General features: G+C 37.6%; 4 protein-coding genes across 6 annotated transcripts in view; 2 read left to right on the forward strand and 2 right to left on the reverse strand.

Moving 5' to 3' along the window:
* Positions 1 to 560, forward strand: part of zgc:163080 (uncharacterized protein LOC799515 homolog) — a 1,459-nt gene extending 899 nt beyond the window's left edge. For all 3 annotated transcript variants that reach the window (XM_024297831.2, XM_024297832.2, XM_024297833.2), the window contains exons 4-5: positions 17 to 104; positions 197 to 560. In XM_024297831.2, coding sequence (XP_024153599.1) covers positions 17 to 104; positions 197 to 239 — 131 coding nt within the window. In that variant the 3' untranslated portion in view covers positions 240 to 560. The remainder of the gene's footprint in view (positions 1 to 16; positions 105 to 196) is intronic.
* Positions 561 to 602: 42 nt separating this feature from the next.
* On the reverse strand, positions 603 to 2,229 carry gsta.1 (glutathione S-transferase, alpha tandem duplicate 1). The gene is made up of 7 exons (XM_024297830.2): positions 2,128 to 2,229; positions 1,942 to 2,056; positions 1,814 to 1,865; positions 1,454 to 1,586; positions 1,240 to 1,375; positions 1,037 to 1,162; positions 603 to 950 (listed from the first exon to the last, which is right to left on the reverse strand). Exons 2-7 carry the CDS (start codon positions 2,026 to 2,028, stop codon positions 810 to 812), a joined length of 675 nt encoding a protein of 224 aa, XP_024153598.1. The 5' UTR covers positions 2,029 to 2,056; positions 2,128 to 2,229; the 3' UTR covers positions 603 to 809.
* Positions 2,230 to 3,480: 1,251 nt separating this feature from the next.
* On the reverse strand, positions 3,481 to 12,329 carry cilk1 (ciliogenesis associated kinase 1). Its single transcript, XM_024297806.2, has 14 exons — positions 11,985 to 12,329; positions 10,422 to 10,677; positions 10,224 to 10,278; positions 8,548 to 8,669; positions 8,382 to 8,461; positions 8,180 to 8,312; positions 7,931 to 8,102; positions 5,697 to 5,864; positions 5,240 to 5,623; positions 4,940 to 5,145; positions 4,710 to 4,852; positions 4,513 to 4,629; positions 4,317 to 4,424; positions 3,481 to 4,189 (listed from the first exon to the last, which is right to left on the reverse strand). Exons 2-14 carry the CDS (start codon positions 10,520 to 10,522, stop codon positions 4,038 to 4,040), a joined length of 1,941 nt encoding a protein of 646 aa, XP_024153574.1. The 5' UTR covers positions 10,523 to 10,677; positions 11,985 to 12,329; the 3' UTR covers positions 3,481 to 4,037.
* Positions 12,330 to 13,364: 1,035 nt separating this feature from the next.
* fbxo9 (F-box protein 9) lies at positions 13,365 to 19,992 on the forward strand. The gene is made up of 13 exons (XM_024297704.2): positions 13,365 to 13,598; positions 14,452 to 14,523; positions 14,816 to 14,947; positions 15,034 to 15,091; positions 15,626 to 15,725; positions 16,118 to 16,248; positions 16,342 to 16,456; positions 16,560 to 16,678; positions 18,381 to 18,471; positions 18,833 to 18,928; positions 19,009 to 19,102; positions 19,325 to 19,479; positions 19,563 to 19,992. The coding sequence occupies exons 1-13, from the start codon at positions 13,596 to 13,598 to the stop codon at positions 19,669 to 19,671; spliced, it is 1,275 nt and encodes a 424-aa protein (XP_024153472.1). The 5' UTR covers positions 13,365 to 13,595; the 3' UTR covers positions 19,672 to 19,992.
* Positions 19,993 to 21,672: the final 1,680 nt, after the last annotated feature.

Genomic DNA, 21,672 nt, shown 5'->3' on the forward strand with positions numbered 1-21,672 from the left:
CCCCCCCCCCCCCCAGTTTCTTCTGGAGCCCTTGCAGTAATTATGGGAATGAGATACAAGAAATCTGGGAAATTAATGCCGGCTGGTGTAGTGTTAGGGCTAAGGTCTGTCTTTGTTCAGCACTTTTCATATCAACAATTGTTTAAGCACACTTCCTGTTTCCATGGTCTTAATCTTTGTGGTTTGTCTTTTGCAGTTTGTTAATGGTAGTCCGTCTGCTGCTCCTGATCATGGGGTAAAACCACGGACCATCTGACACGGCTCAAAGCTCACGTATTCTCAACGACCAAACCCTTCTTCCATGGGAAACCTGATTTTCCTGTCTGCAGTTTTCTACTCTGAAGATGGATTTGTCCTTGTTTGTATGGCTGGATTATGAGATTGTACAGCTTGTCAAATTAGATAAATGACTGTGGATCAAAGCATTAATATTATGAAGAAACATCCTGTATTTTCTTTGATTTTTAGCACTACAACTAATAAGCTGACTTTTTTTTTTAAACGAGTTTAAAGGAGCAATTTTTGTAATAACAAAATAAATGTGATTTTTTTTAAAGACATTTCTGTGTGGACAACATGTGAAAAAACAAAACAAAAAAAACTTCTGTTGCACAAAAATACTTTTATTGATATTCTTACATTAAACACCTCTATGCTGTTAGAAAAAAAGTACACAAATGCTTTTACACTACACAGATTGGCTTATTCGTGTTAGACAGTCTTGTTTCTCCTCAAAGTGGCATAATCAGAGATAAGTTACTGGCAATCATGCTAATAACTTGTGGAATGTAGCGGGCCTTGAGTAGTTCTTAAGGGGCCAACGGACCAGTGATTTTGAACACTTCCATAACGGTCTTCTTGTACTTCTCATCCGGCTGAGGCTTCCTCTTACTGCCTGGCTGCAAAAATCTGCTGACAGCTGGAATTTGGATCATTCTGCCCTGAAATGACTGAACGGAGACACGGTGACATAGTAAAATACTCTGCAACAGCTGGAACTCAATCAGACTTCTCCACGCCACATCTCCAGTTTTACCTTGACATTGGGAAAGCCGCCAAGAATGCCGGTAAACTTTTCCTCCAGCATCAGAGTGCATTCCAGCAGGAGCACATCTGCATAGCTTAGTTTACCTCCTACCAGGTAAACGGGTCCAGTCAGGGCCTGAAAGGATGCACAGAGAGAGTTAAATCGACTACAAATGTGGGTTTTTAAAGAAATAAATTGGATTTACAGCATACCTTCTCAAACACAGGGAGGTAACGTTCTTTTGCTTTACTCTCAATGTTTTCCAGTTTTGGTTTGGGGTCAGCAACAAAGGGTAACATCATTATCATCTCCATAAGATCAATCAATCCCTCTGCGTACATGTTGACCCTAAAGGGAAGCAACGGGGTTCACTATTATGATCAGATATTTTCACGAGAAATAGCCGGTCAGAGGAGTGGAGCATACATTGCACGCTCTTTAATATCTTTTCCATGGAGGTTGTACTTCTCTGCAATGTAATGCAGAATGGCTTTTGTCTGAACCAGTTTCATGCCATCGATTTCCACCAGGGGAACTTGCTGAAACATGAGCGATCCATCTGCAAAGAAAAAAGCCCTTTGACCACTCCCTGCATTCAGCCACCTCAAACATGCCACTAGTTAACTGGTCACAAAGACAGGTTAAACCACTCAAAAATGTGCATTATCTTATCTACCTGACTGGGCAGCCTTGCAAAAACAGGCTGAAGGTGACAGAAAATACAAAGCCCCTCCCACGCAGGTGAAGGAGTCCACTTTTGCACAAAAATCTGTTTCTACAACTCACCATTCAGAAGTTTTTCATACTGTTCCCTCGTCGTCAGGTAAACCTCATCAAACTGTGAACGATAACAGTAGCAAAGTTTAAGATAACAAATAAAAACAACAATAAAATAATTAAATAAACTCATTTACCTCAGCTTCCACCACTGTCAGGAGCCAGCGGATTGATTCCATCTTTCCCCTTCCATTGAAGTAGTGCAGAACAGCTCTTTCAGACATGCTTGTTTCTTTTTTTTATTTTGCAAACCTGCAGAAAACAACTAAAATAAGCATGAAAAGTGCATATAAAGTGGACAGCTACGAGCTGCGACCTCTTACCAGTTTACCATTAACGAAGGCGAGGGTAAAATCGCTAAAGTTTCGGGTCGTTATATAAGAAAAGTCTGTCAAAATGTTAGGGGCGGGGCAAGCGATGCGCGTCGTGGATTGGTGGGTGTCTAGCAAATGGGACAGCAACTTATTTACATATTACCAAGAATTGTGGGTAAAGTGAGCGATTCGAGCATTTTACTGCACCTTTTATCGACATATTTGGAAAAAACGCTTGGAGATTTATTAAATTACGGTGTGATATATACCATAGTGCGAATTTTGTATATGCGCAAAACCACCATAGTACTTCATCGCTCGGCTGGCATGGTTTATATACTCCTCCCCGACAAGCGTTCGTTTGGATGTGAGGGCGATCTGGCTGCGACATCTGTCACCCCATTGATCGCTAGGGTTGATTCGGCTGATCTGGCTGGCTAGGCGGGTGTCCCCTTCCTCCCTCACCGGTCCATGAGTGTCCCTCCCGAAGCCCTGCGCTCGGTGGCAGCGGACGGTGTCCCCCAGCGGTGGACGACCATCATCGGTATACCAGTAGCTGCGCTCCCCTGCTAGAACCTCCAAACAAGCTCAAGGCCAATAGGAGAAACGTAGGGAAGTCAAGCTCCAAGCTTCAGACACATCCAAGTGCGGCGCTGCACGTGGCAGTCTGCCTTCCTTTTGAAAACGTTTATGAAAATACTTTTTATATGAAGACAAGTTCTATATGAAGAATTTGAATGAAAGAAAAAATATAAATAGAGCAAACAATTATACAATTCACACTTAAACCAAAGATTTATATATTTAACAATAAGATATAAAATGTACATTTAGATTTTACATTTTTTGCCTCCTGGATTTGTTACATATATATATTTACATTAAAATATTACATTGAACAGTTACTTTTACTTTTGCCGATTAGATTTAACATTTATATTTAGGATTTAGACAGGCTTAGGTTTAACATTTACATTTATTATTCACAATAACTGTACTTTTGACATTTACATTTACAAATATATTTAATATTCTTCATTAATATTTAGCATATTAAAAAAGTGCATACTCTCAAGTCGGGTACTTCTTTTATTTGTGTTAAATCTTGACAAAATGTGATTTAAATGCAGCCCAAATGGAAAGAAATGTCTAAATGTTGTAAAATTGTCACGTAATTTAATGAGGCGAACTTTTATTTTCAGCGCTTTATAAATGAACATCAACTAGAGCGGGTGAGCCGGGAATGTACGCCTTTTTGACAAAAGGTGTTTTGCTATATTGCTATTTAAAACACTTTGAGGTTTTGCTCACTTTGTAGATTGCTTTGACCGCTTTTGATGCAATAATGACAATGCTTCAACATTGCTTCAGGCAACTCTTTATAGCCTTTAAAGTTAATGATATCACCACAAGTCCAATAATAACAAATGAGCGTAACAGGCTTAAAAAAAATCATCTTCAAACAGACATGTAGCCACATCCATTATGAAAAATAACACACACACATTATTGGCAAGGCAGGTATAATATAAAAGTTAAATTGTTTTAAGAAAAACAAAAAGCAGCAAATTGACAAATACAAAGCACAGTAAAAGTTTTTATAATATTATATGCATATAGCTTCAAGAATACACACTAAACATTCAACAATCGGGAACAAAACTGAGAGTGTAGCTTCTCCGGGACAGTTAGGATTATACAGTAGAAAGACTCTGTAAAACATGTCCAGACTCGCATTTTGGTGGCTGCATTGATCCACGCCTTTAAATATCTCACAAGTCACAACGTCTGTGGTTGACACAAAAACATAATTTATTGCTGTGTAAGATTTATTTACAGATTTAGAATAAAAAAGAACTAAGCCTACTCTTTGGATGTGAAAAGAGTTCTTAGGGCATAGATTAGAGCTCCAGAAGCCACTAACGGTGTCCGTATTTGGCTGACCAGTCTGTTCTCCCGTGAATGGTCTGTAGTGGAGGGTGGGGTAGCAGACCAGGTGTGCTCTTGTTGGCTGTTGGCATGTTGACAGATGCATTCAGGTGACTTCGACCAGACCTCCATGTTGCATAATCTAAAGTAAGAGTAAAAAACATTAAAAAAAAAACCTTTACCATAAATAGCACAGACACAATAAGTATACATGCAGTTTCAAGTATAAATACATGCAGTTGATAAATGAGTTTATTTATGAGGCGCACTTGATGCTGTGGTTTCCGCAGCAACGCCCTGCCGCCCCCTGTGGCCAGCAGAGCCGCTGTCCTTCTTGCTAAACGATGGCATGTATCCACCAGGGATTGTGTTTGTCCCTGAACATAAAAGTTAAATTACATCCCTTAACTCACAATACTGTGATGAGAGCATATCTACAAGACGCATAAATGAAGACGACTTTACCGTAAGCTCCTCGGCTTGGAAGCGTTCCTCCAAATGGAATACCACCGCTACCCCAAAGTTGGTTTGCTGCAAGTTCTTTACTAGCATTTTGGGCCACATTTTTCTTTGTACTGATGCCTAAGTGAAGATCAAAGTAACACAAATTAGTTGGAAATCCGTACATCCTGTCAAAAACAGGCAAACAACCAGTCCATTACCAGGTAAAAATCTGGACTGTCTCAGGTAGTGTTGTTTAGCAGAGGCGGTTCTCGATGGTTCCTGATAGGGTCCGGTCTTGTTCAAGTTTAACGGCGCTTCTTCTTTTCCATTTGGTCGACTGAAATCCAGAACTTTTCCGTACCTGTTACACGAGTCATCTGAGTCATATGATCTTGATACAGCTCCACATTCATTTTTAAAAGCAGCGGCGTACAGATCAGAGCCTCACCTGCTCAGAGCGTCTTCTCCCTGCAACGTCTTCTCAGAGGAGAAGTTGTTTTTCCCGAGAATAGACGATACTTCGATCTCATCATAGTCGTCCCAGTCTTCTCCTTTAAGGTTTCCTACGCCCTGACCCCAGCGCCGCCGCCCTCCTCCTTTAGGCTTTAGCTGATAACTTAGTAGGTTCTCATTTTCTGGCTCCTGTCTCATTTGCTACACAGAGAAGAAGATGAAGATTCCACATCATAGTTTCGGTCAAGATATCTGATTGGTTATAAAGTGATTCTCAGCTCATGATGAGGCTCACCTTGCTTTGCAGACTGTTGTCAACAATGAAAGGAAGGTGTCTCTGTGGGGTTGTCTCTGATTGGTCCTGCTTCAAGATGTGCTTTGGCTGCTGTTGGTCTCGAGCGAGATCAGTGTGCCGCTGGTACATGGCGGCCGGGGTTGTCGCTGGCACAGGGGAGGGCTGGATCTGATGGAGAGGTCTGGAGGGGGAAGTGTGCTGGTTTGGAGGGCGCTGGGAGGGTGGCAGAGGCTTCAACAGCAGAGGCTGCTGCTGCTGGAGGTTCTGCTGGGACTGCACAGGACCCTGTAGCTGCAGAAGGCTGGGTTGAGGCCTCCCCTGCTCCAGGATCTGCTGAGGAGTGCCCAAAGCTTGACCCACGTGAAAATATGAATACCTGAGAGCCTGAAAGAGACAAGAACACATTTAAAACACTGTTTATTGTACAGAGTTGGCACCAAAAGTTTCAAGATGTTACCTGTGCAGAAGCTGGTCTCTTCCTCGGATCCCACTGAAGAAAGTCTGTCATTAGATGGATGGCTTCAGCGCTGGCATTTGGGATCAGAGTCTTCAGGTTACTGGGAACACACTGAGGCCAGCGGAAGTTCATGGCACTGGCCAGCTGATATCCCTCTGGCCAATCTGTCTAATAAAAGAGAAGGTACAATAATGAAATGTAACCTGTGCTCTTCACAGATTAAAGTAGGTTCATACTGAGCACATGTGACAATCTGGAGCCACCTTGGAGAACATTCCACTTCCTGTAACATTGTTCAACATAACTGGTTTGGCAGTGGCTCAGTAATGGTTTGTGGTGGCATTTCTTGGAGGGCCGCACAGCTCTCCATGCGCTCACCAGAAGTAGCCTGATGGTGGCTGTCACTAGTTTCTGCTAGACGAAGGTATTGATGTGATGGACTGGGCTGCCCGTTCACCAGACCTGAATCCAACTGAGCATATTTGGGAGATCTTTTCTGGTCCGCTCACCAACACCAGGTTGTACCACAGACTGTCCAGGAGTTGGCAGATGCTTTGGTCCAGGTGTGAAAGGAGATCCTCCAGGAGACCATCTGCCGCCTCATCCAACACATTCTCAGTACCAACTCCTACATATTGACGTTGGTTAAGGACCCCTTCAAAAATTGACATTTTGGGTATCCCTAGCTTGTCGTTTTTTGATGTGCTGGCTGTTCCCAGTAACCACGGGTTAAGGGTGGGGTCATCTGGACCTCATAAGAGAGCACAAGGGTTAAATCACTAGTCCCAACCTCTGGGCCGTGAAGCAGAACCGAGACGTGGAGCGCACCAGTACCCTAATCTGGTACCGGCTTGCGTCCTGTACCATGTCTGGGCGTGGTTCACATCTGGTACCGGGTCAGGTCCAGCACCGCATCTGGTACTGCATGCTTTAGGGTTAGGGTATCGGTACTGGATTAGGGAATGGTCGCAGCCTGAGGACAAGTCTGCGTGCTGTACTGCGTCTGGTACCGCGTCCCGAGGACCAGTCTACGAGCAGTACTGCGTCTGTTACCGTGTCCCGAGGGTTGCAGACCCTTGATTTTAAGAACAGCCAGCACGTCAGTACAAGTTGGGAACACCTAAAATGTCAAAAAGTGACATGGAGGGGTCCTTAATCATGCGTCAAAATGTGACGACTTAGGAATGAGAATGTGTTGCCTCATCAGAAGCCTACCCAGGCCTTGCAGGGAAGTCCCGGGCACATGGAGGCCACACCCACTACTGAGCTTCATTTTGACGACTTGTTTCAAAGACATTACATCCCAGTTGGATCAACATGTATTGTGTTTTCCACTTTAATTTAGAGTATGATTCCACATCCAGACCTCCAAAGGCTAAAACATCTAATTTCCATGAATATTTTTTACAAGATTGTGTTTTTAGAACATGCAACTATGTAAAGAATAAAGCATTCAAAAATAAGATTTCATTCATTCAGGTTTAGGACGTGTTGATGTCTGATTATAAGAAACAGAAATGTGCTTTAAAAAACATCAGTAAAAACTTGTTGGCCAATAAAAACATCATTTCAAACCCCAGCCAACTTCCTGCTGACTATCCAGGTGGATGTCTGTAGAAACAGTGCCAGAAGTCATACGGCCATGTAATCTTGAGTCTTATCTGTTGTGCATCAATAAACCTGAACACATGACTAATCCTTGTAACTAGAGAGCAGATAATGTAAGTTTAGTCAACACAGTTTCATACCATACATGGTAGTTTTTTCACAGCAACACCACTGCCAAAGAAACAGTGGGAGGATGCACAGTCAGTGTTGTGTACCCATTACAAATCCTTTATAACTATGTAGTAATGTTTCCTGTCTGACTATCTCCACTCTTGTTTAAATATCTATTTAAAAAACTATTTTTTGACTTAACAAATTCAGTTAAACACTTTCAACTAACTTTTTAACTTTCATGGTTCCAAGCAAATGTAAGTTTTATTACCACACTCTGATGAAAATTGGGTTTTTAATATCTTCTTGTATCATTTCCTGGTGACTGACGACGTATTTTAAGAAAATTAAGTTCAAATTGCATTTTGCATATTTAATTTAATTTAAATTGTTGTAAAACAGAAGCAAAAAAAAGCAGTTTAAAAAGAGCTTATTTTTAACATAGAAGACAGGCCTGGCGGGCCACAAGCTCCCTGCCCTGCTCTGCAACAGGGAAGGGTCCTAGAAATAGTTACCTTCTTTGGTGTACCCAGTACTTGGCATATCTTGAATATGGTGTCCACCTCGCTGGATCCTGGGAAAAGAGGTCTGAGGGTGTAAAGCTCTGCCATGATGCAGCCGACTGCCCACTGATCTATAGGTGAACTGTAGGATGTGGATCTGAGGAGCACTTCTGGAGCTCTGTACCTGATCCAGAACGAGAAAATCAGAACTTTGTTGTTTCTTTCATGTCAGCCCGTGCGTACGAATGAACAGAGACTCACCATCTGGTTGAGACATAGTCGGTGTATGGGGGCCGAGACCTGATTTCACGGGCAAGCCCAAAGTCAGCTATTTTCACCAGCTCTGGACCCATGCATAAAAGGTTCTCCGGTTTCATGTCTCTGTGAAAAAACCCTAACAGAGACACGGCTCATAAGCTTTACAGCTCAGCTGGAGGAAGCCCAAAGGTGCAAACAAACTCACCGTGTTTATGGATGAATGCTAGCCCCTGCAGGATCTGAAACATAATATTTCTTACAGCAGATTCAGGAAACAACCGGGTCCTGCAGCATGAAACAAAACCTTGTTAGGGTTCTTTATCACTTCAATCAAATATGCCAAGAGAAATTATAATAAAACCGGTACGCACCTATCTTTCATTAGCTGATAAAGATTTTCCTTCATGTACTCAAATATAAAGTACAAGTGGTCGTTTTCACGAATCACCTCCTTAAGTTTGATGACATTAGCATGGTTCAGTTTCTTCAGGGACTGTAAAACAGAGTTTTGTTAGAGACGTGTGATCGCAAAATGGCTGCAAAATAAATAACTAACCATGCTGGATAATAACAGTGTAGCAGAAGATTCCCTTTGCTTAAAATGTAAAAGGCTAAAAACATATTTTGGAATATTTTAAAACCAGAAGGAATGCATGTGAAATATCCCCATGCATTGGAGAAATGCAGGTTTACCCATGCTACTTTATGTGACTTTTATTTAGATCTAAAAAAAAAAATAAAAATGTGGCATGCGTTTAAAGGAGCGTGGAGCAGGATCTTATTTACTGGAGATGTTAAGGTCAAACTAAAAGGAGTAACAAAAGCTAAGACGGGATTTAGGCCAGGCGCTTAGGAGCATCTGCAAACAAAAATCACCTTCTGCCCTGAGAGCTGGTGTGAAGAAATTTACACTTTAACACACTGAACTAGTGTAAAAGGAAAGAAAAGTTTGGATTACTCCACAGCTCTACTACAAGGTACATGATCAAAGCGTAATCTATTAATAATCAGTCAGACATGAACCCTTAAACAAATATTATCAATTTTACAGGTGTGATTTTATTTGTGCAACTCAACCTGATATACTTTAGGATCAAGACTGATATTATTAATTTGTGTTGCTAATTGAAACGTCTATTTTATTCTACCAATACGAAGTAACAACTGTCAAAAATATATCATGTGTAGTTGCATGATTTTAAAAAAGCTATAAATATAAATCTTTAAAAATAATAAATGTATTTAGTTAGTCTAGATCTATTTGTATTGAAGCTGATAGGCTAGCGGCTACCATGTAGCATATATGCAGACAGTGTGGGGCACTTGCACCAACCGCCTATATGTTTTCAAAAAGCTGAAGAACAAGTTTAGTTGGTCTGACTTTGATACACGCCTCACCTATGGAGTGGGAAGATAAGGTGGCTTCACGGAATTCAGAGTTCAACATTTCCAATCACAACTTCTGTGGTGGGATAAGATTTTTTGACATTTGACTGAGTAAACTTAACTGATAGCACTCTGCGTCTGCCTTCATAAACAGCTAGATCAATGAAGTACATTTGTTTCAAACAAATGTAGTTACAATCCTATTTAAACTATTTTGCTTGTACAATATTATTATGGAATAACATTTTTTGTGTTGATGCCTGAATATGTTTAAACAGCTATTTTACTTGCTATTTGTGAATTAAATAATAATTTCAGATATATTGGAAAAGTATGTTGTATTTTGTTGTATTAGAGTTCGGATTATAGTTGGTAATGGTACAGTTGTTATGGAGAAAATTTCAAATTGGCTCTTCAACTCATAAACGTTCTGACCCCTACTTTTAGTGGAAGAGTCGCCTCCTGCTGGTTGTCAGAAGCATTGCAAGTTTCAGGAATCCTCTATTCACTATTAAGCAAACTTGACAACCATTTTTTCCCCAAAACGTAACCGTTAAGTCTTTTTAGTTCATACGTTGATTGGGTAGTTTTATTCTAGTCTTTATGTCATAAAACCAGACTAATTTTTGGCTTTTGTTTCCAAATTAATGATGATTATTACCTTTACTTCCCGAAGGTTCATGCATTCTTCCCAGGAGTAGAACTTTCTTTTCATTCTAAAAAACAATTGTTCAATTTTAGAAAATATATATATTACAAAATCTTTTTTTAACCTCTTTAATTAATAAAACAACTTTTCAAAAATAAATCATATTTAAAAGGTAATATTTAGCAAATTAAAATGATTTTGAAAACTCACTTTTTTATGGCAACTAGTTCTCCAGACTCCAAACTGCGGCCCAGAATGACTGAGCCATAGGTGCCGTCTCCGAGCTGTCTTATGTTTGTGTATCTATTCATTTTTGCTCATCCGTCCACATGATCCTTGGAAAGCACTTCAAAACCGACGTGTTCTTCTCCTGCTGCCGAATGCAACCAGATTTTCCTGTGACAGCAGCAGAAACCTGGAGGCAGAGCTGGAGGAGTCATGGTGCCATGGATATGACTCCTTCAAGCTGATAAGTTAGAGGGGAAAAAAAAAAGACAAAAACTGATGTTAATTAAGATACAGAATCAGGAGTCTCCAACCTTTGGATAGTCATAGAGCCAATTTATCAAAACCCAGCAAGTGCTTTAAAGTTCTACCTCACTGTTTGAAAAAAAAGAAAAAAAAACTTTTTATTTCTGGCCATTAAGCTTTTAAATAGTTATTTTATTCAAAATATAGTGGGAAAAATATAGTGATAATCGTGTGTTTCTATAAAAAAAAAAATCACTAATTTGTTACTTTCGTAGTAAATCTAATTCCTTTCAAAATAAAACACATCCTGTGTCAAATAAGAATCTCCCTTTGCAGCAGATTTACTTGAATAAAACAGTAGGAAATTCAAGTCTAACATACTAGCTAACAATATGTATTTTGAGATTATTCTAATAATAAACCACTTGGACTACAGATTGAATCCTTTAGCATCTTTTTTTCTCAGTTTTTTGACACATTAAAATGAACATACTAACTAAAAAACTAGTCAAAATCTACATCTTCCTGTGTCTTATTTAATTTAGAATTTAGCAAATATGTTTGCAGACTGAGTGATTATAGGGTGACTTCTTCAGAGGTGCTTAGCACCCACCTGTTGGTGTATGCTGGAAGCAGATTATAGTGTTTATGTTAGAAAAAGGCCTTTTCTGTATAGTTAATTGGCCACAAAAATCAATGGTGTTAGTTTAATCGTTAACCTCACAATGCTTTTTTTGGGGGGTGAACCTGTCTTGTTTTTCCTTCAATCTCTGTATAAGAGTAACATAAAAACATGTATTGTTGAATCTTCTACACACATGATTATCAAGAGATGCTCAATTCATAAGCACATGAACACATGGCTAGTGTTTGAACTTAATCTACCCAACAGAGAATAAATTCAGCTGCAGTAAAATTAGGCAAATGCACATTTTGGCATTATTATTTTTTTCTTAGAAGTGCGCTTTAATCGTTCAAAGCATTCCTAAAAGTGTCCAAAAATCACATTTGGTGCACAGTTTAGCTTAAGCAGTTCGTTCATAAGGAAGCTAACCTTAGATAAATGTTAACCTAAACGGTAGACATTGGTTCTGCTTGAGTGGGTTCATTACTACATCCGAACCGTGTCGACGACAGCATTTTCTGCCATTGATGGTAGCAGACGTGGGAATAACGGTTATGAGCAGATTTTGATGCCCAAAGGCCCAGCTGCTGAAAAAACACAGCTATAACATTGCTATAGTGGGGTTTTCACTATTTGTGCTTAACAAATTATAGCACCTAAGAGTGAAAAATACTCACAATTTCCGCCTTAAACCGACATTACACAAGCGGACCATTCAACTCCGGTTGTTACTGTAGCGTCGCGTTTAAAAGAGGAGATGATCTGAGAATCCCGAAAACAACAAATATTTTCCAGGCAGGCCGTTTCGTCAAATCTCGCGATGTTACAAGACTGATTTGAGATTTCGACAAATCACTGCGTGGCTTTAGCAACAACAAACAAAAGGGAAGAAAAAAAAAAAAGAAAAATCATCGATGTTGTCTTTGTGTGGCGTTCACTTTTACGTTTCACGACTGCTAATTGATAGAGGTTTTTCGATCGGATTTATTTTACTGCTGCTTTGTTTTCTGTGGACTATGTATCATTTGTGTGCATGCAACCAAACTTTTTCGACGGAATGAAATCTGATTGCTCCACAGATGTGCACATTTGCATATAAATTACTTTAAATGGTCGTATCATGTACAAACAAAAACAGCGTAGGAAATATTTTTGACATAATAGCGGAAAAATAGGAAAATTTCTCATCATAAACAAAAACTACAATAGCGGAAGTGACCAGCGGTGTCCCTCTTGACCTGGCACGCTTCTTTGGTTCAAAACTTTACAACTTTTTTTAGACGAAAGGTGAACTAAATATGAATTTTTATGTTGGGAAAATTCATAAATTTCGCGTTTTTAGCCTTCATATTTTTACTTCTTCTTTTTGATGTGGTTCTGACCCGTGTTTTAAGGACTTTGTGTTTCTTCGTGGGAAAAAATACTTTAAAAAAGCCTTTACTTACTAGAACTTACTTCAAAATTTCGAGCATTAGTTCTGGTATTATTATGTTTGTATTAAAACGTGCGTGAATTGTTAGAATTACTTCTAGCAAACGTGGTAGTTTAAATTCAATAAAAATTGGAAAATATGATTTAACTTTTTACAAGCTGTGGAAATTTTGAAGAATGAAAAAATACACAAATAAGATTTTATTTTTGTGAGTTTTTCTTAGCAGCACATACCTTCCTACAATTCTATTCTTGATTTTTATTAATGTATACATTGTTACTCAACATTTTGGTTTGATTCAACCAAAGTAATTGGCATTTCTGCATAGAAGAAATGTAAATTAATCGTATTTGTTTATCACAGATAGGTTTCAAATAAAGTTTTATTGTCGTATCTTAATATTATGACTGCAGAAAAATGTAAGATATCTTTGTCCACAATCTCGGCGCTGACGCTTCATTTTGATGGCCTTAAGCAAACATTTATAGACAGGTGAAATGCAGTTGTACTTTTATTTTGAAAAGACTCCCAAATTGCAGTTTCAGTTTGATATTTGTCTTACATGCAAGAAAAAACGCAATACATGAGTGATCAAATTTTAATTCACATATGTTTTTCGGGGCATATCTGTCCTCCTATTCAGAATAAATTTGTTCCACAAGAGTTAGATAAGCACAGCGGGGCGAGCTCATCTCTTCCTGGGTCATCGAGGCTCCGCGCAGCACAGCGACATGGCTGCGTTCCTGCGAGCTCGTAAATATGTTCGCTGCGTTGTCCGTTTCTCCGACCGTGAACTGTAGACGGTTCTACTGAGCGCTTGGGAATATAGAAGAGGAGACCTTCTGGCCAAAGTGTCATGGTGGGTCACAGCGGTTTTCTGTTTTTGGAGAGACAGAAACGCGTTAGCCGAATGTTAGCTAGGCTAGCTAACCTAGCCTGACTTCCTTTACCTGTTGTTTACGTCAAGCAGCTAACCAGCAAACATCTGTAAACGAAGCAAGTAACCTCACAGCAGCGAATAAAATACAAATATAACATAAACAAATATTTGTTTATAATTCTTAAGTAATTGCTTTTGTATGAAAAATAAATTTACATGAAACTTAAGAGTTCCCCTTCACTGAAAAGCTATACTGTTGATTGATTTAAAATGGGGCTGGCAACACAATTAATATTAATTTGTGTATGTAATATAAATATAGTTAGGTAAAACAGCTTTTTGGAGCCCATTTAGGTGAAAATGTAATATTTTTGAGTAATGTGGTTACTGTCTGATGCGTTTATGTGCAATTTAGAAGTCTGGCATTCTAAGACACTCTTGCATGCTTCAATCATTTATCAATTACACTTTAAAGTTTATGTGCATACATACTTTAAACTAAAGCTTTTATTTAAAAGGAAGAAATTGAATTGTTGTTGCTAAAAATCAGCATTTAAAATCCCATTCCAATGAAAATTGTTTTGTTTTTTTTTTACATGTCCTTGTGGCATTTTTTTCTCACAGTGGAGAACATATAAAAAAAAATTAAGGTCAAAAATGAGTTTCTGAGTATTTATTTTCTCAAATTGATGTGAATCAAAAGCAGACAAAAAAAATACTGGTTAAAAAAAAAGATTGTGCCCAAATTGACATAGGTGCAATACATTCAATGAATGCAATACATGTTTCTTTTTCTGACTGCGATTTTATTGACACCACTTCCTGTTTAAAGGCTGACGAAAATACTGATCTTGGAAGTACTTTAGATGAAGACGATGAGAGTTCAGATGATCCAAACCTTCAGGTGAGAATTTTCCCACAGAATTAAACAACTTTTGCTTTTTTTTTTTGTCAAAAAGAATCGAAATAATGTTTTTTATGTTTCCCAAAGTTTAAATTCGCTTATTTATTCACTTTCTGCACTTTTTGTGTTATAATATTTTTAACTACGCTAATTGTTTTTAACTGATGAATGAAATAATTGTTTGTTTTTTTATGTGGCTGAAAACAATTAGAAAAAATAGAAAATAGCCAAATGCTTTTTTCCAACATCTATTTTTCTAGTGTTAATTATGATATCGTTATGACTGTTGCAGCTGGAGCTCAATGCATTCAGAGCTCAGTGGATGTCTGAGCTCAAGCCGAGCTCTGGAGCGAGTGGAGCTAGCGACCGACTGCTGCGAGCTAAAGGCTGGAAAAAGTCTCAAGAAATCGCTCGAGAGGAAAAGGTAAGAAGAGCTCTGATTTAAATTTTTAGTACTGTGTATATATATCTGTGAAGAGAAAATGACTGATGTGAGTGACCTTCTGTCAGGCTGCAGAGCTATTTCTGAGAGCCGTTCAGGAGGAGCAGAATGGAGCCGTCTATGAGGGTTTGTATGCTACAATATTTGTTGACTAATTAGTATTAAAATGTTTCTTTCCGTTTAATTCACGAATACTGAATGTGTTTAATTGCACTCTTCTTTTTTGTGTTAAATCCATTTTTAACTAAAGACTAATAATGATCTAAAAGCATTTTTATTTTTTATTTTTTTCTGAAAATCACTTTACCTTTCATGTGAATCTGCATAAACAAACCTCCCTCCTGTAAATATAGAAAGGACTTAATTTCTGCTTTAAAAAAGCAGAAATATTATTATTTATTCAAATATTTCTGTTTTATTATATTACCAAATTCTAATTCGTATATTTTAACACATTAATACTATTTTCTTTAAAAAGCTTCATTGGGATTTAATTAAGAAATTTTGGTTCAATTTTTTTTTATTTTTTTGTGGTATATTACAATCCCTTAATGTAGTGAAGTGAACATGTGACTTTCTAATTTATTGTGTCTGTATGAACTTTGATTGCACAGGTTTAGTTATTCTTGTTGATCTGTAATCCAGTTAATTTTTTTGCAGCTATTAAATTCTATCGTTTGGCTATGCAACTCGTTCCGGACATTGAGTTTAAAATCAACTACAGTCGTCCTCCGGATGCAGAACGAGCTGCAGGGAAATAGTAAGTTGTTTTTAATGTAATGTTTTTGCATATTCTGTCATTTTACCAGCAAAAATCAACAGTTTTCAATATAAAATAGGCATTGCCTTGATATCTGTAGTGACAAAAATCTTAAAACCTTAATTGTAAAATCTATAGTTTCCAATTTTTAATAACTAAGAAATGGAGTTATGTTACAATTAAGGTTCTTTTTGGATTGGATTGCTGGTATAAATCAGTGTGTGCTATTTCTTCAAACTTTATGTTGTAGTTTTTGAATAAAACTTTCAACTGTTCTGTTTTGCTGCTTCAGAAAATCTTTATATTTAAGCGATTTTAACCTAAAGCAGATTTTTTTATTCATGTTTCTACTTGAGATAAACTGGTCGTTTGATGTTTGTTTTTTCCTGCAGCATCGAGGACAACGATGTAGATGGGGAGATTGAGGATTTGCTTGCCTACTTTGAGCAACAGCTGACTCTGGAGAGTCCGTTTCCAAAGATTTGTACTCCTGAGCATGAAACGACACCGCTGCACATTTCAGGTTAGAATGTTCTACATCATTAAGTTTAAAAAAAAAAAATCTCTGTTGGTTTGTCTACTATTCAGTTAACTGAATATATTCATGTTACTGTAGCCTTGCCACGGGAAATCCTGATGTACATATTCCGCTGGGTCGTATCGAGTGATCTGGACATGCGAACTCTGGAACAACTGTCCTTGGTGTGCCGTGGGTTTTACATTTGTGCAAGGTCATTCTTCACACCCGAGTCCAAAGTTTGGAATCCAACTGTGAAATATTTGATGTATCCTTAAATATTCCACCTTATTTGTTTTTGACGTGATTCCTCTCAGGGACCCTGAGATCTGGCGTTTAGCTTGTTTACGAGTGTGGGGCCGGAACTGCACCAAACTTGTTCCCTACAAGTCTTGGAGGGAGATGTTTCTGCAGAGACCTCGCGTCCGCTTCGATGGTAAATCTGTGTGATGCATTTACTGTCAAAGAGTGAAGATAATATCTCATTTTCCCTAAAAATACTGGAAATGCTTTAAATCTCTTAAATATAATTAAACTTTTTTTTTATTTTTTTTGTAATGAAGTTGAAAGAACGAGCCTTAAAACATTGCATTGTTTTAATTTAAATGGTCTTTGGTGATAACTGATAGAAATAGGTCAAACTGTAAAATGTTTTTATCTGATGGAGCTATCATTTAAATCAATCAGCATAAATAATTTAAAGAAATCATTAAATTTGTTATTGGGTTTAATAAAAAATAAAATCAGAGTGCAATTACATAATTTTAAGGGTGTGTTCAGACTGGAAAAGTTTGTTGGTCCAAACTGAGTCCTGAACCCTAAAACTATAATTATTAATTGTTATGATCAAACAAACCTTATCAATAAACACAAGTATTTAAATACCATTAATAATCAAAATAAAGTAAAAATTAACAGGACATTTATATTGTTCTTACTATATCAGGTGTTAAATTCACGTCATTTTATACTTAATGGTTTTTGACTTGGTTTAAAATATTTATGTTGTTGATTTTACAGTTATTAATCTATTATTAATTAGAATCATGGTAGTTATACAGGAAAAAAAGAGTACAAAGTAACAAATGAGTTCTTTGTAGTGGGCAGAGTGAGAGTCTGAGTGAATGTCCTAATTCATTTGAGAGAAGAGAAGTTCCAGCAGAAGCTTCCAGGACCGGCTGTCATCGAGGCCTGAACTTCAGTGAATAGTACTTTACATTTAAATAAACAAATACGACTTTACTTGTGTTTTTTTTTTTTTTTTTTTTAATAATCTGACCTGTAGTTTGAGTTTCCAACCCCCCATGACTTAGACAGAGAGAAGCAGAGCAGGTGGCCCGTACCATGACCCCTCCTTTGCATGCTGGTGGTATGCTGAGTAAGCAGTCTTCCCTCCGAAAGAGGAGGATATCAGCTGACAGACGACCGTTCATACCCAGCAGACTTGCTAACATCGTTAGCAGGGATGAGCTCATGGTAAAAATCAGGGGAAAGTTTTTTTATTTTATTTATTTTTTTTTTATTCAAACATTTAATATTTTGCAACTTTCTGTGTTGGACCACAGATGGTGGATGAACAATAAATAATAGAATACGGCTCCTTATTTTAAATTCATGTCTGTGTTAGACGGGCGTCTTCTGCATCTAACGGATGTTTCTATTATAAGAACATGATTTATTGCTCCAGTGCAGATCATCATTACCTCCAGTCTGTTTCTGGTGGTTAATGGAGAGAGCCCGGTGCTCCAAAGGAATGCTGATGAGTTTTTAAAAGACGAGTAAAAAAAGTATTCACTTGACAGCAGTTACGCTCTTTCATGTAGAGAAAATACTAAAGCAGTTCTAGGTGACAACTTGAATCTGTGTTCGTTTTAAAAGTTAGGTATCCCAAAATAAACTACATTTTTATACTTTCTTTTTTAAAATCCCTACTTAAATAGTTTTAGATTTTTCTTTTTCTCATTTATTTTATATGGTATTGATATTCACAGTTGATTACTTCAATTGCTTTTTCTGGTTGCTTGTTATACATTTTTAGGAATTAAAATTATGTGTTGGGGAACTTCTTCTCAAACCACCTTTAAAAAGTTAAAAAAGAAAGAAAGAAAAACAGATTTCATGTTCAATCATCTCCACAGGTGTTTACATCAGCAAGACCTCGTACATTCGTCAAGGAGAGGAGTCCTTAGATGGGTTCTACAGAGCTTGGCATCACGTGGAGTACTATCGGTAAACTATTGAGGATTCATAAAGATTTACGGTAAAATCAGGCTGTGCTCTTCCTAAACAAGAACATTTGTTAAGTGTAAAATGACTGAGTTGTAAATCCTTTGAATAATTAGAGCTCCAGTCCTATGAATGTATATTTTGGTGTTTTTAATGTGGTCTTGTGATGGAGGACATATTAAAAGAAAATTAGGCTCCTCCTCCCCTAAGTTACTGCCGCTCTACAAAAACTATGTCCCAGAAAACAATTTTATAATTTTGGCTAAAAAATTGTATAATTATGATTTAAAGACCACTGGGAATGCTTTTAAATTAGATCAAAAGATGAACTTTCACATTTTATTCCTTGTGTGTTATATCACAGGTACCTCCGCTTCTTCCCTGATGGCCACGTTCTGATGCTCACCACCCCCGAGGACCCTCTGTCTGTTGTTCCCCGCTTGCGCACGAGAAACACCAGGTACGTTTCTACAATCCACAGATGTAGAGGAGATATCACCGCATTAAACATGTTAACTTACTGATTTTTTTTTTTTTCAGAATGGATTCCGTTCTTGTGGGTCATTTCCGTCTGTCACAGGAGACAGACAATCAAACCAAAGTTTTTGCTGTGGTCTGCAAGAAAAAGGAGGAGGTGAGGATTTCTGTCTGAGTGCTGTTCTGTGTGTCCTCATTTATTAAAATAATTAATAACTTTTTGAATGTTTTGCATAATGTTTGGAGGTATAAACATCAAAATAAAGCTTTTAAATTATTTAAAACTTGTTAATATTTCTTTACTTTCTCACTCTGACCTGAACTCTGTGTTTTAAAGGTAAATAACCCGATTGTTTCTATGCATGTCGTTTGTCAACAGAAAGCAACCGAGTTTCAAAGAAATCGGTTCTGCAGGCGGAACCCAGCGTCAGAGGCCGAGCACACCTTCCATGTGGGACTGCATCTGTCCTCCAGGGGGCGCCAGAGTTTCAGCAAGCTCGTGTGGATCCATCATTCTTGTCACATCACTTACAAGTACAGCAAAGGAGAATTTGCCGTCACAATAAAGAAGTGTTACTGTGTTTTTTTAAGTTAAATATATGATTTTCTTTCTTCAGGTTGACTGGAGAGACGGTCATCACTGCATTCGACCTGGACAAGATGTACAACCCCTTCATCTTTGCACGCGTGAGGAGTTATACTGCTGTTTCAGAGCAGCCTCTGTAAGCACCACGGAGTGCACATGAAACTCACTCATTCACCACATTAATAGCAGTCCATTAAATTTCTGTTGTAGCAGGATTGTGTTTTTGCTTTAAAATCCTCTTCTACACGCAGGCTTGTTTCAGTTCAGGTTTTGCTGTTAGAATGCTGCTTATGTCTGATAATCAGAACGTTCAATGATTTGCTGAAACAAATTGTAGAAATCCTTCCCGCCTGTTCAAGCGATGAATGTTAATACGAGTTTTGTTTCATGGTGCACTTTCTTCCCCTCAATAAAAAGTGCTGATCAGGAGCTCTTCCTGGATTCAGCAGTGTGAACACAGACTGCTTTGACTTTTTCTATCCCCATTTTTGACTGTTTGGGAAAGAAAAAAAAGCTGAGTCACGCCAAAATCATAAAAGTCCTGTTACACAACCTCTAAAACGACTGCAAATGTAACATCTGACTTTACACCGGACATAATCCACGAATTACATTTTCTGGGAATAGAGTACAGCAGACAGGATTTACAGAGTGGGTGGAGAATGTGAAGCTGAATCAGATCAGACTTAAATAATTTGATTTCATTTAAGCATTCCCCCCCCCCCCCAAATTGCCTTAAAGACACCCCTGGAGAAATTATGTGAAAAAGCTAAGTTAAACCTTCAGTTTTGCTGCTTTTACAGACAAAATTAATCTATTTTCACACAATCACTTTCTGAAATTAAGGTTATTTATAAACTAAATGAGTTAAATTTAAAAACGAAATATCTAGCACTTCACTTATGAGTGCAAAATATGTAGGACATTTGATGGTTGTGTCTTAAGGTTGCACAGTCAATGATTTTTGTGTATTCTCAAACATCAAATAAAAATCCAGCTGTAGCATAAACTGCCAAATCAGGGTGGAAAAATTGAGTTTAGTGCCCCGGTTAAAGCTTTTATCTTTTTTTTGAGTGTGAAAAAATATAAAATTTTGCAACTAAATCATGTTGTTGTTTTTTTTTTTTTTAATAACATTTTGCAGATTAACTGAAAATGTTACAGTAATGATGTTCTTTCAAAGGGACGATCTGCAAACAAAGCAAATCTCTTTCACTTTTGGCAATGAATTATAAAGAGATATAAGTGAGATTATAATTCTGCTTAATAGACAAACGTCCCTGTTGAAGCCACAGTCTGAAAACCAGTGAGGCTTTGAATGTTGGCTGCAGCAGATCCTTCCACAAACAGATGCTCTGTCCTTGATAGGAGTGACACAACACTCCAGTGCATCAGAAAGGAGGCCACTATGGTTAAGTGAAGAGAAATACAGTATAGTACTGCAGGTATCTTGTGAACACATAAGTTTGAGCCAATAAGGTGAGACTGCAGTGATTATTTATGAGGAAAAATCCTCTCCTGTAGCTCTTTCATCCTTGAGAACTTTAAATGTTAAACTAAAAGTGATCTCCTTCCAGATATTTCATATCTGGGAGATCAAAGTGTTACGAACCAAGAATGTCAAGTATGTGGGGGTATTTGACAATTGTAGTTAACAGAAAAACACAAATGTGAGTTGTTTTTTTTTAAAATTAGTTAGAAAAGAAAAACAGTAAGTGATTCCTTCAATCTTCTCTCAGTTTAGTTTAGTAAACTATAAATTGTCATAAGATTATAAAAGCAGTGTAAAATATGTCAAATAAAAGCATTTTTTTTCTTTAAAGGTTTGATTTAAAGGAAAAACATGTTAAGTACCAGAAGCAAAAGTCCAATTTCTTTTTAACATGTAAAAATGGAAATAGACTCTAATCACAGCTGATTGATTTTACTTTTGTTAAACCAGTTTTTTTCTAAAAAGACTTTTATTGTGAAAAATCTCATCAGAAAACTCCCACATTTCTAGAATAATTTCGTTTTTGCATAAAAGCTTCAGAAAATGTTTATTTTATTGCATTGTTGTACATCCTTATTCAGTGAAGCTGTGAATCAGTGTTCAAAGGATGCTGGAAGCAGAGAGACAAAGTTCTGAAGCCACAAGTCGA

This window comes from Oryzias melastigma, linkage group LG15, assembly GCF_002922805.2.
Source record: "Oryzias melastigma strain HK-1 linkage group LG15, ASM292280v2, whole genome shotgun sequence".
NCBI classification, from domain to species: Eukaryota; Metazoa; Chordata; class Actinopteri; order Beloniformes; family Adrianichthyidae; genus Oryzias; species Oryzias melastigma.

Excerpts from the sequence above, each read along its gene's own strand:
- gsta.1 (XM_024297830.2), bottom strand. The coding sequence starts at position 2,028 with ATGTCTGAAAGAGCTGTTCTGCACTACTTCAATGGAAGGGGAAAGATG. Across the intron at positions 1,587-1,813 it reads GTATGAAAAACTTCTGAATG|ATGGATCGCTCATGTTTCAG; the intron begins GTGAGTTGTAGA and ends TTTTCTTTGCAG. Across the intron at positions 1,163-1,239 it reads ACCTCCCTGTGTTTGAGAAG|GCCCTGACTGGACCCGTTTA; the intron begins GTATGCTGTAAA and ends GCATCCTTTCAG.
- cilk1 (XM_024297806.2), bottom strand. The coding sequence starts at position 10,522 with ATGAATAGATACACAAACATAAGACAGCTCGGAGACGGCACCTATGGC. Across the intron at positions 4,630-4,709 it reads ACAGTCCAGATTTTTACCTG|GCATCAGTACAAAGAAAAAT; the intron begins GTAATGGACTGG and ends ATCTTCACTTAG. Across the intron at positions 4,425-4,512 it reads TCCAAGCCGAGGAGCTTACG|GGACAAACACAATCCCTGGT; the intron begins GTAAAGTCGTCT and ends TTTTATGTTCAG.
- fbxo9 (XM_024297704.2), top strand. Across the intron at positions 18,929-19,008 it reads TTGCGCACGAGAAACACCAG|AATGGATTCCGTTCTTGTGG; the intron begins GTACGTTTCTAC and ends TTTTTTTTTCAG. Across the intron at positions 19,480-19,562 it reads TCTTGTCACATCACTTACAA|GTTGACTGGAGAGACGGTCA; the intron begins GTACAGCAAAGG and ends TTCTTTCTTCAG.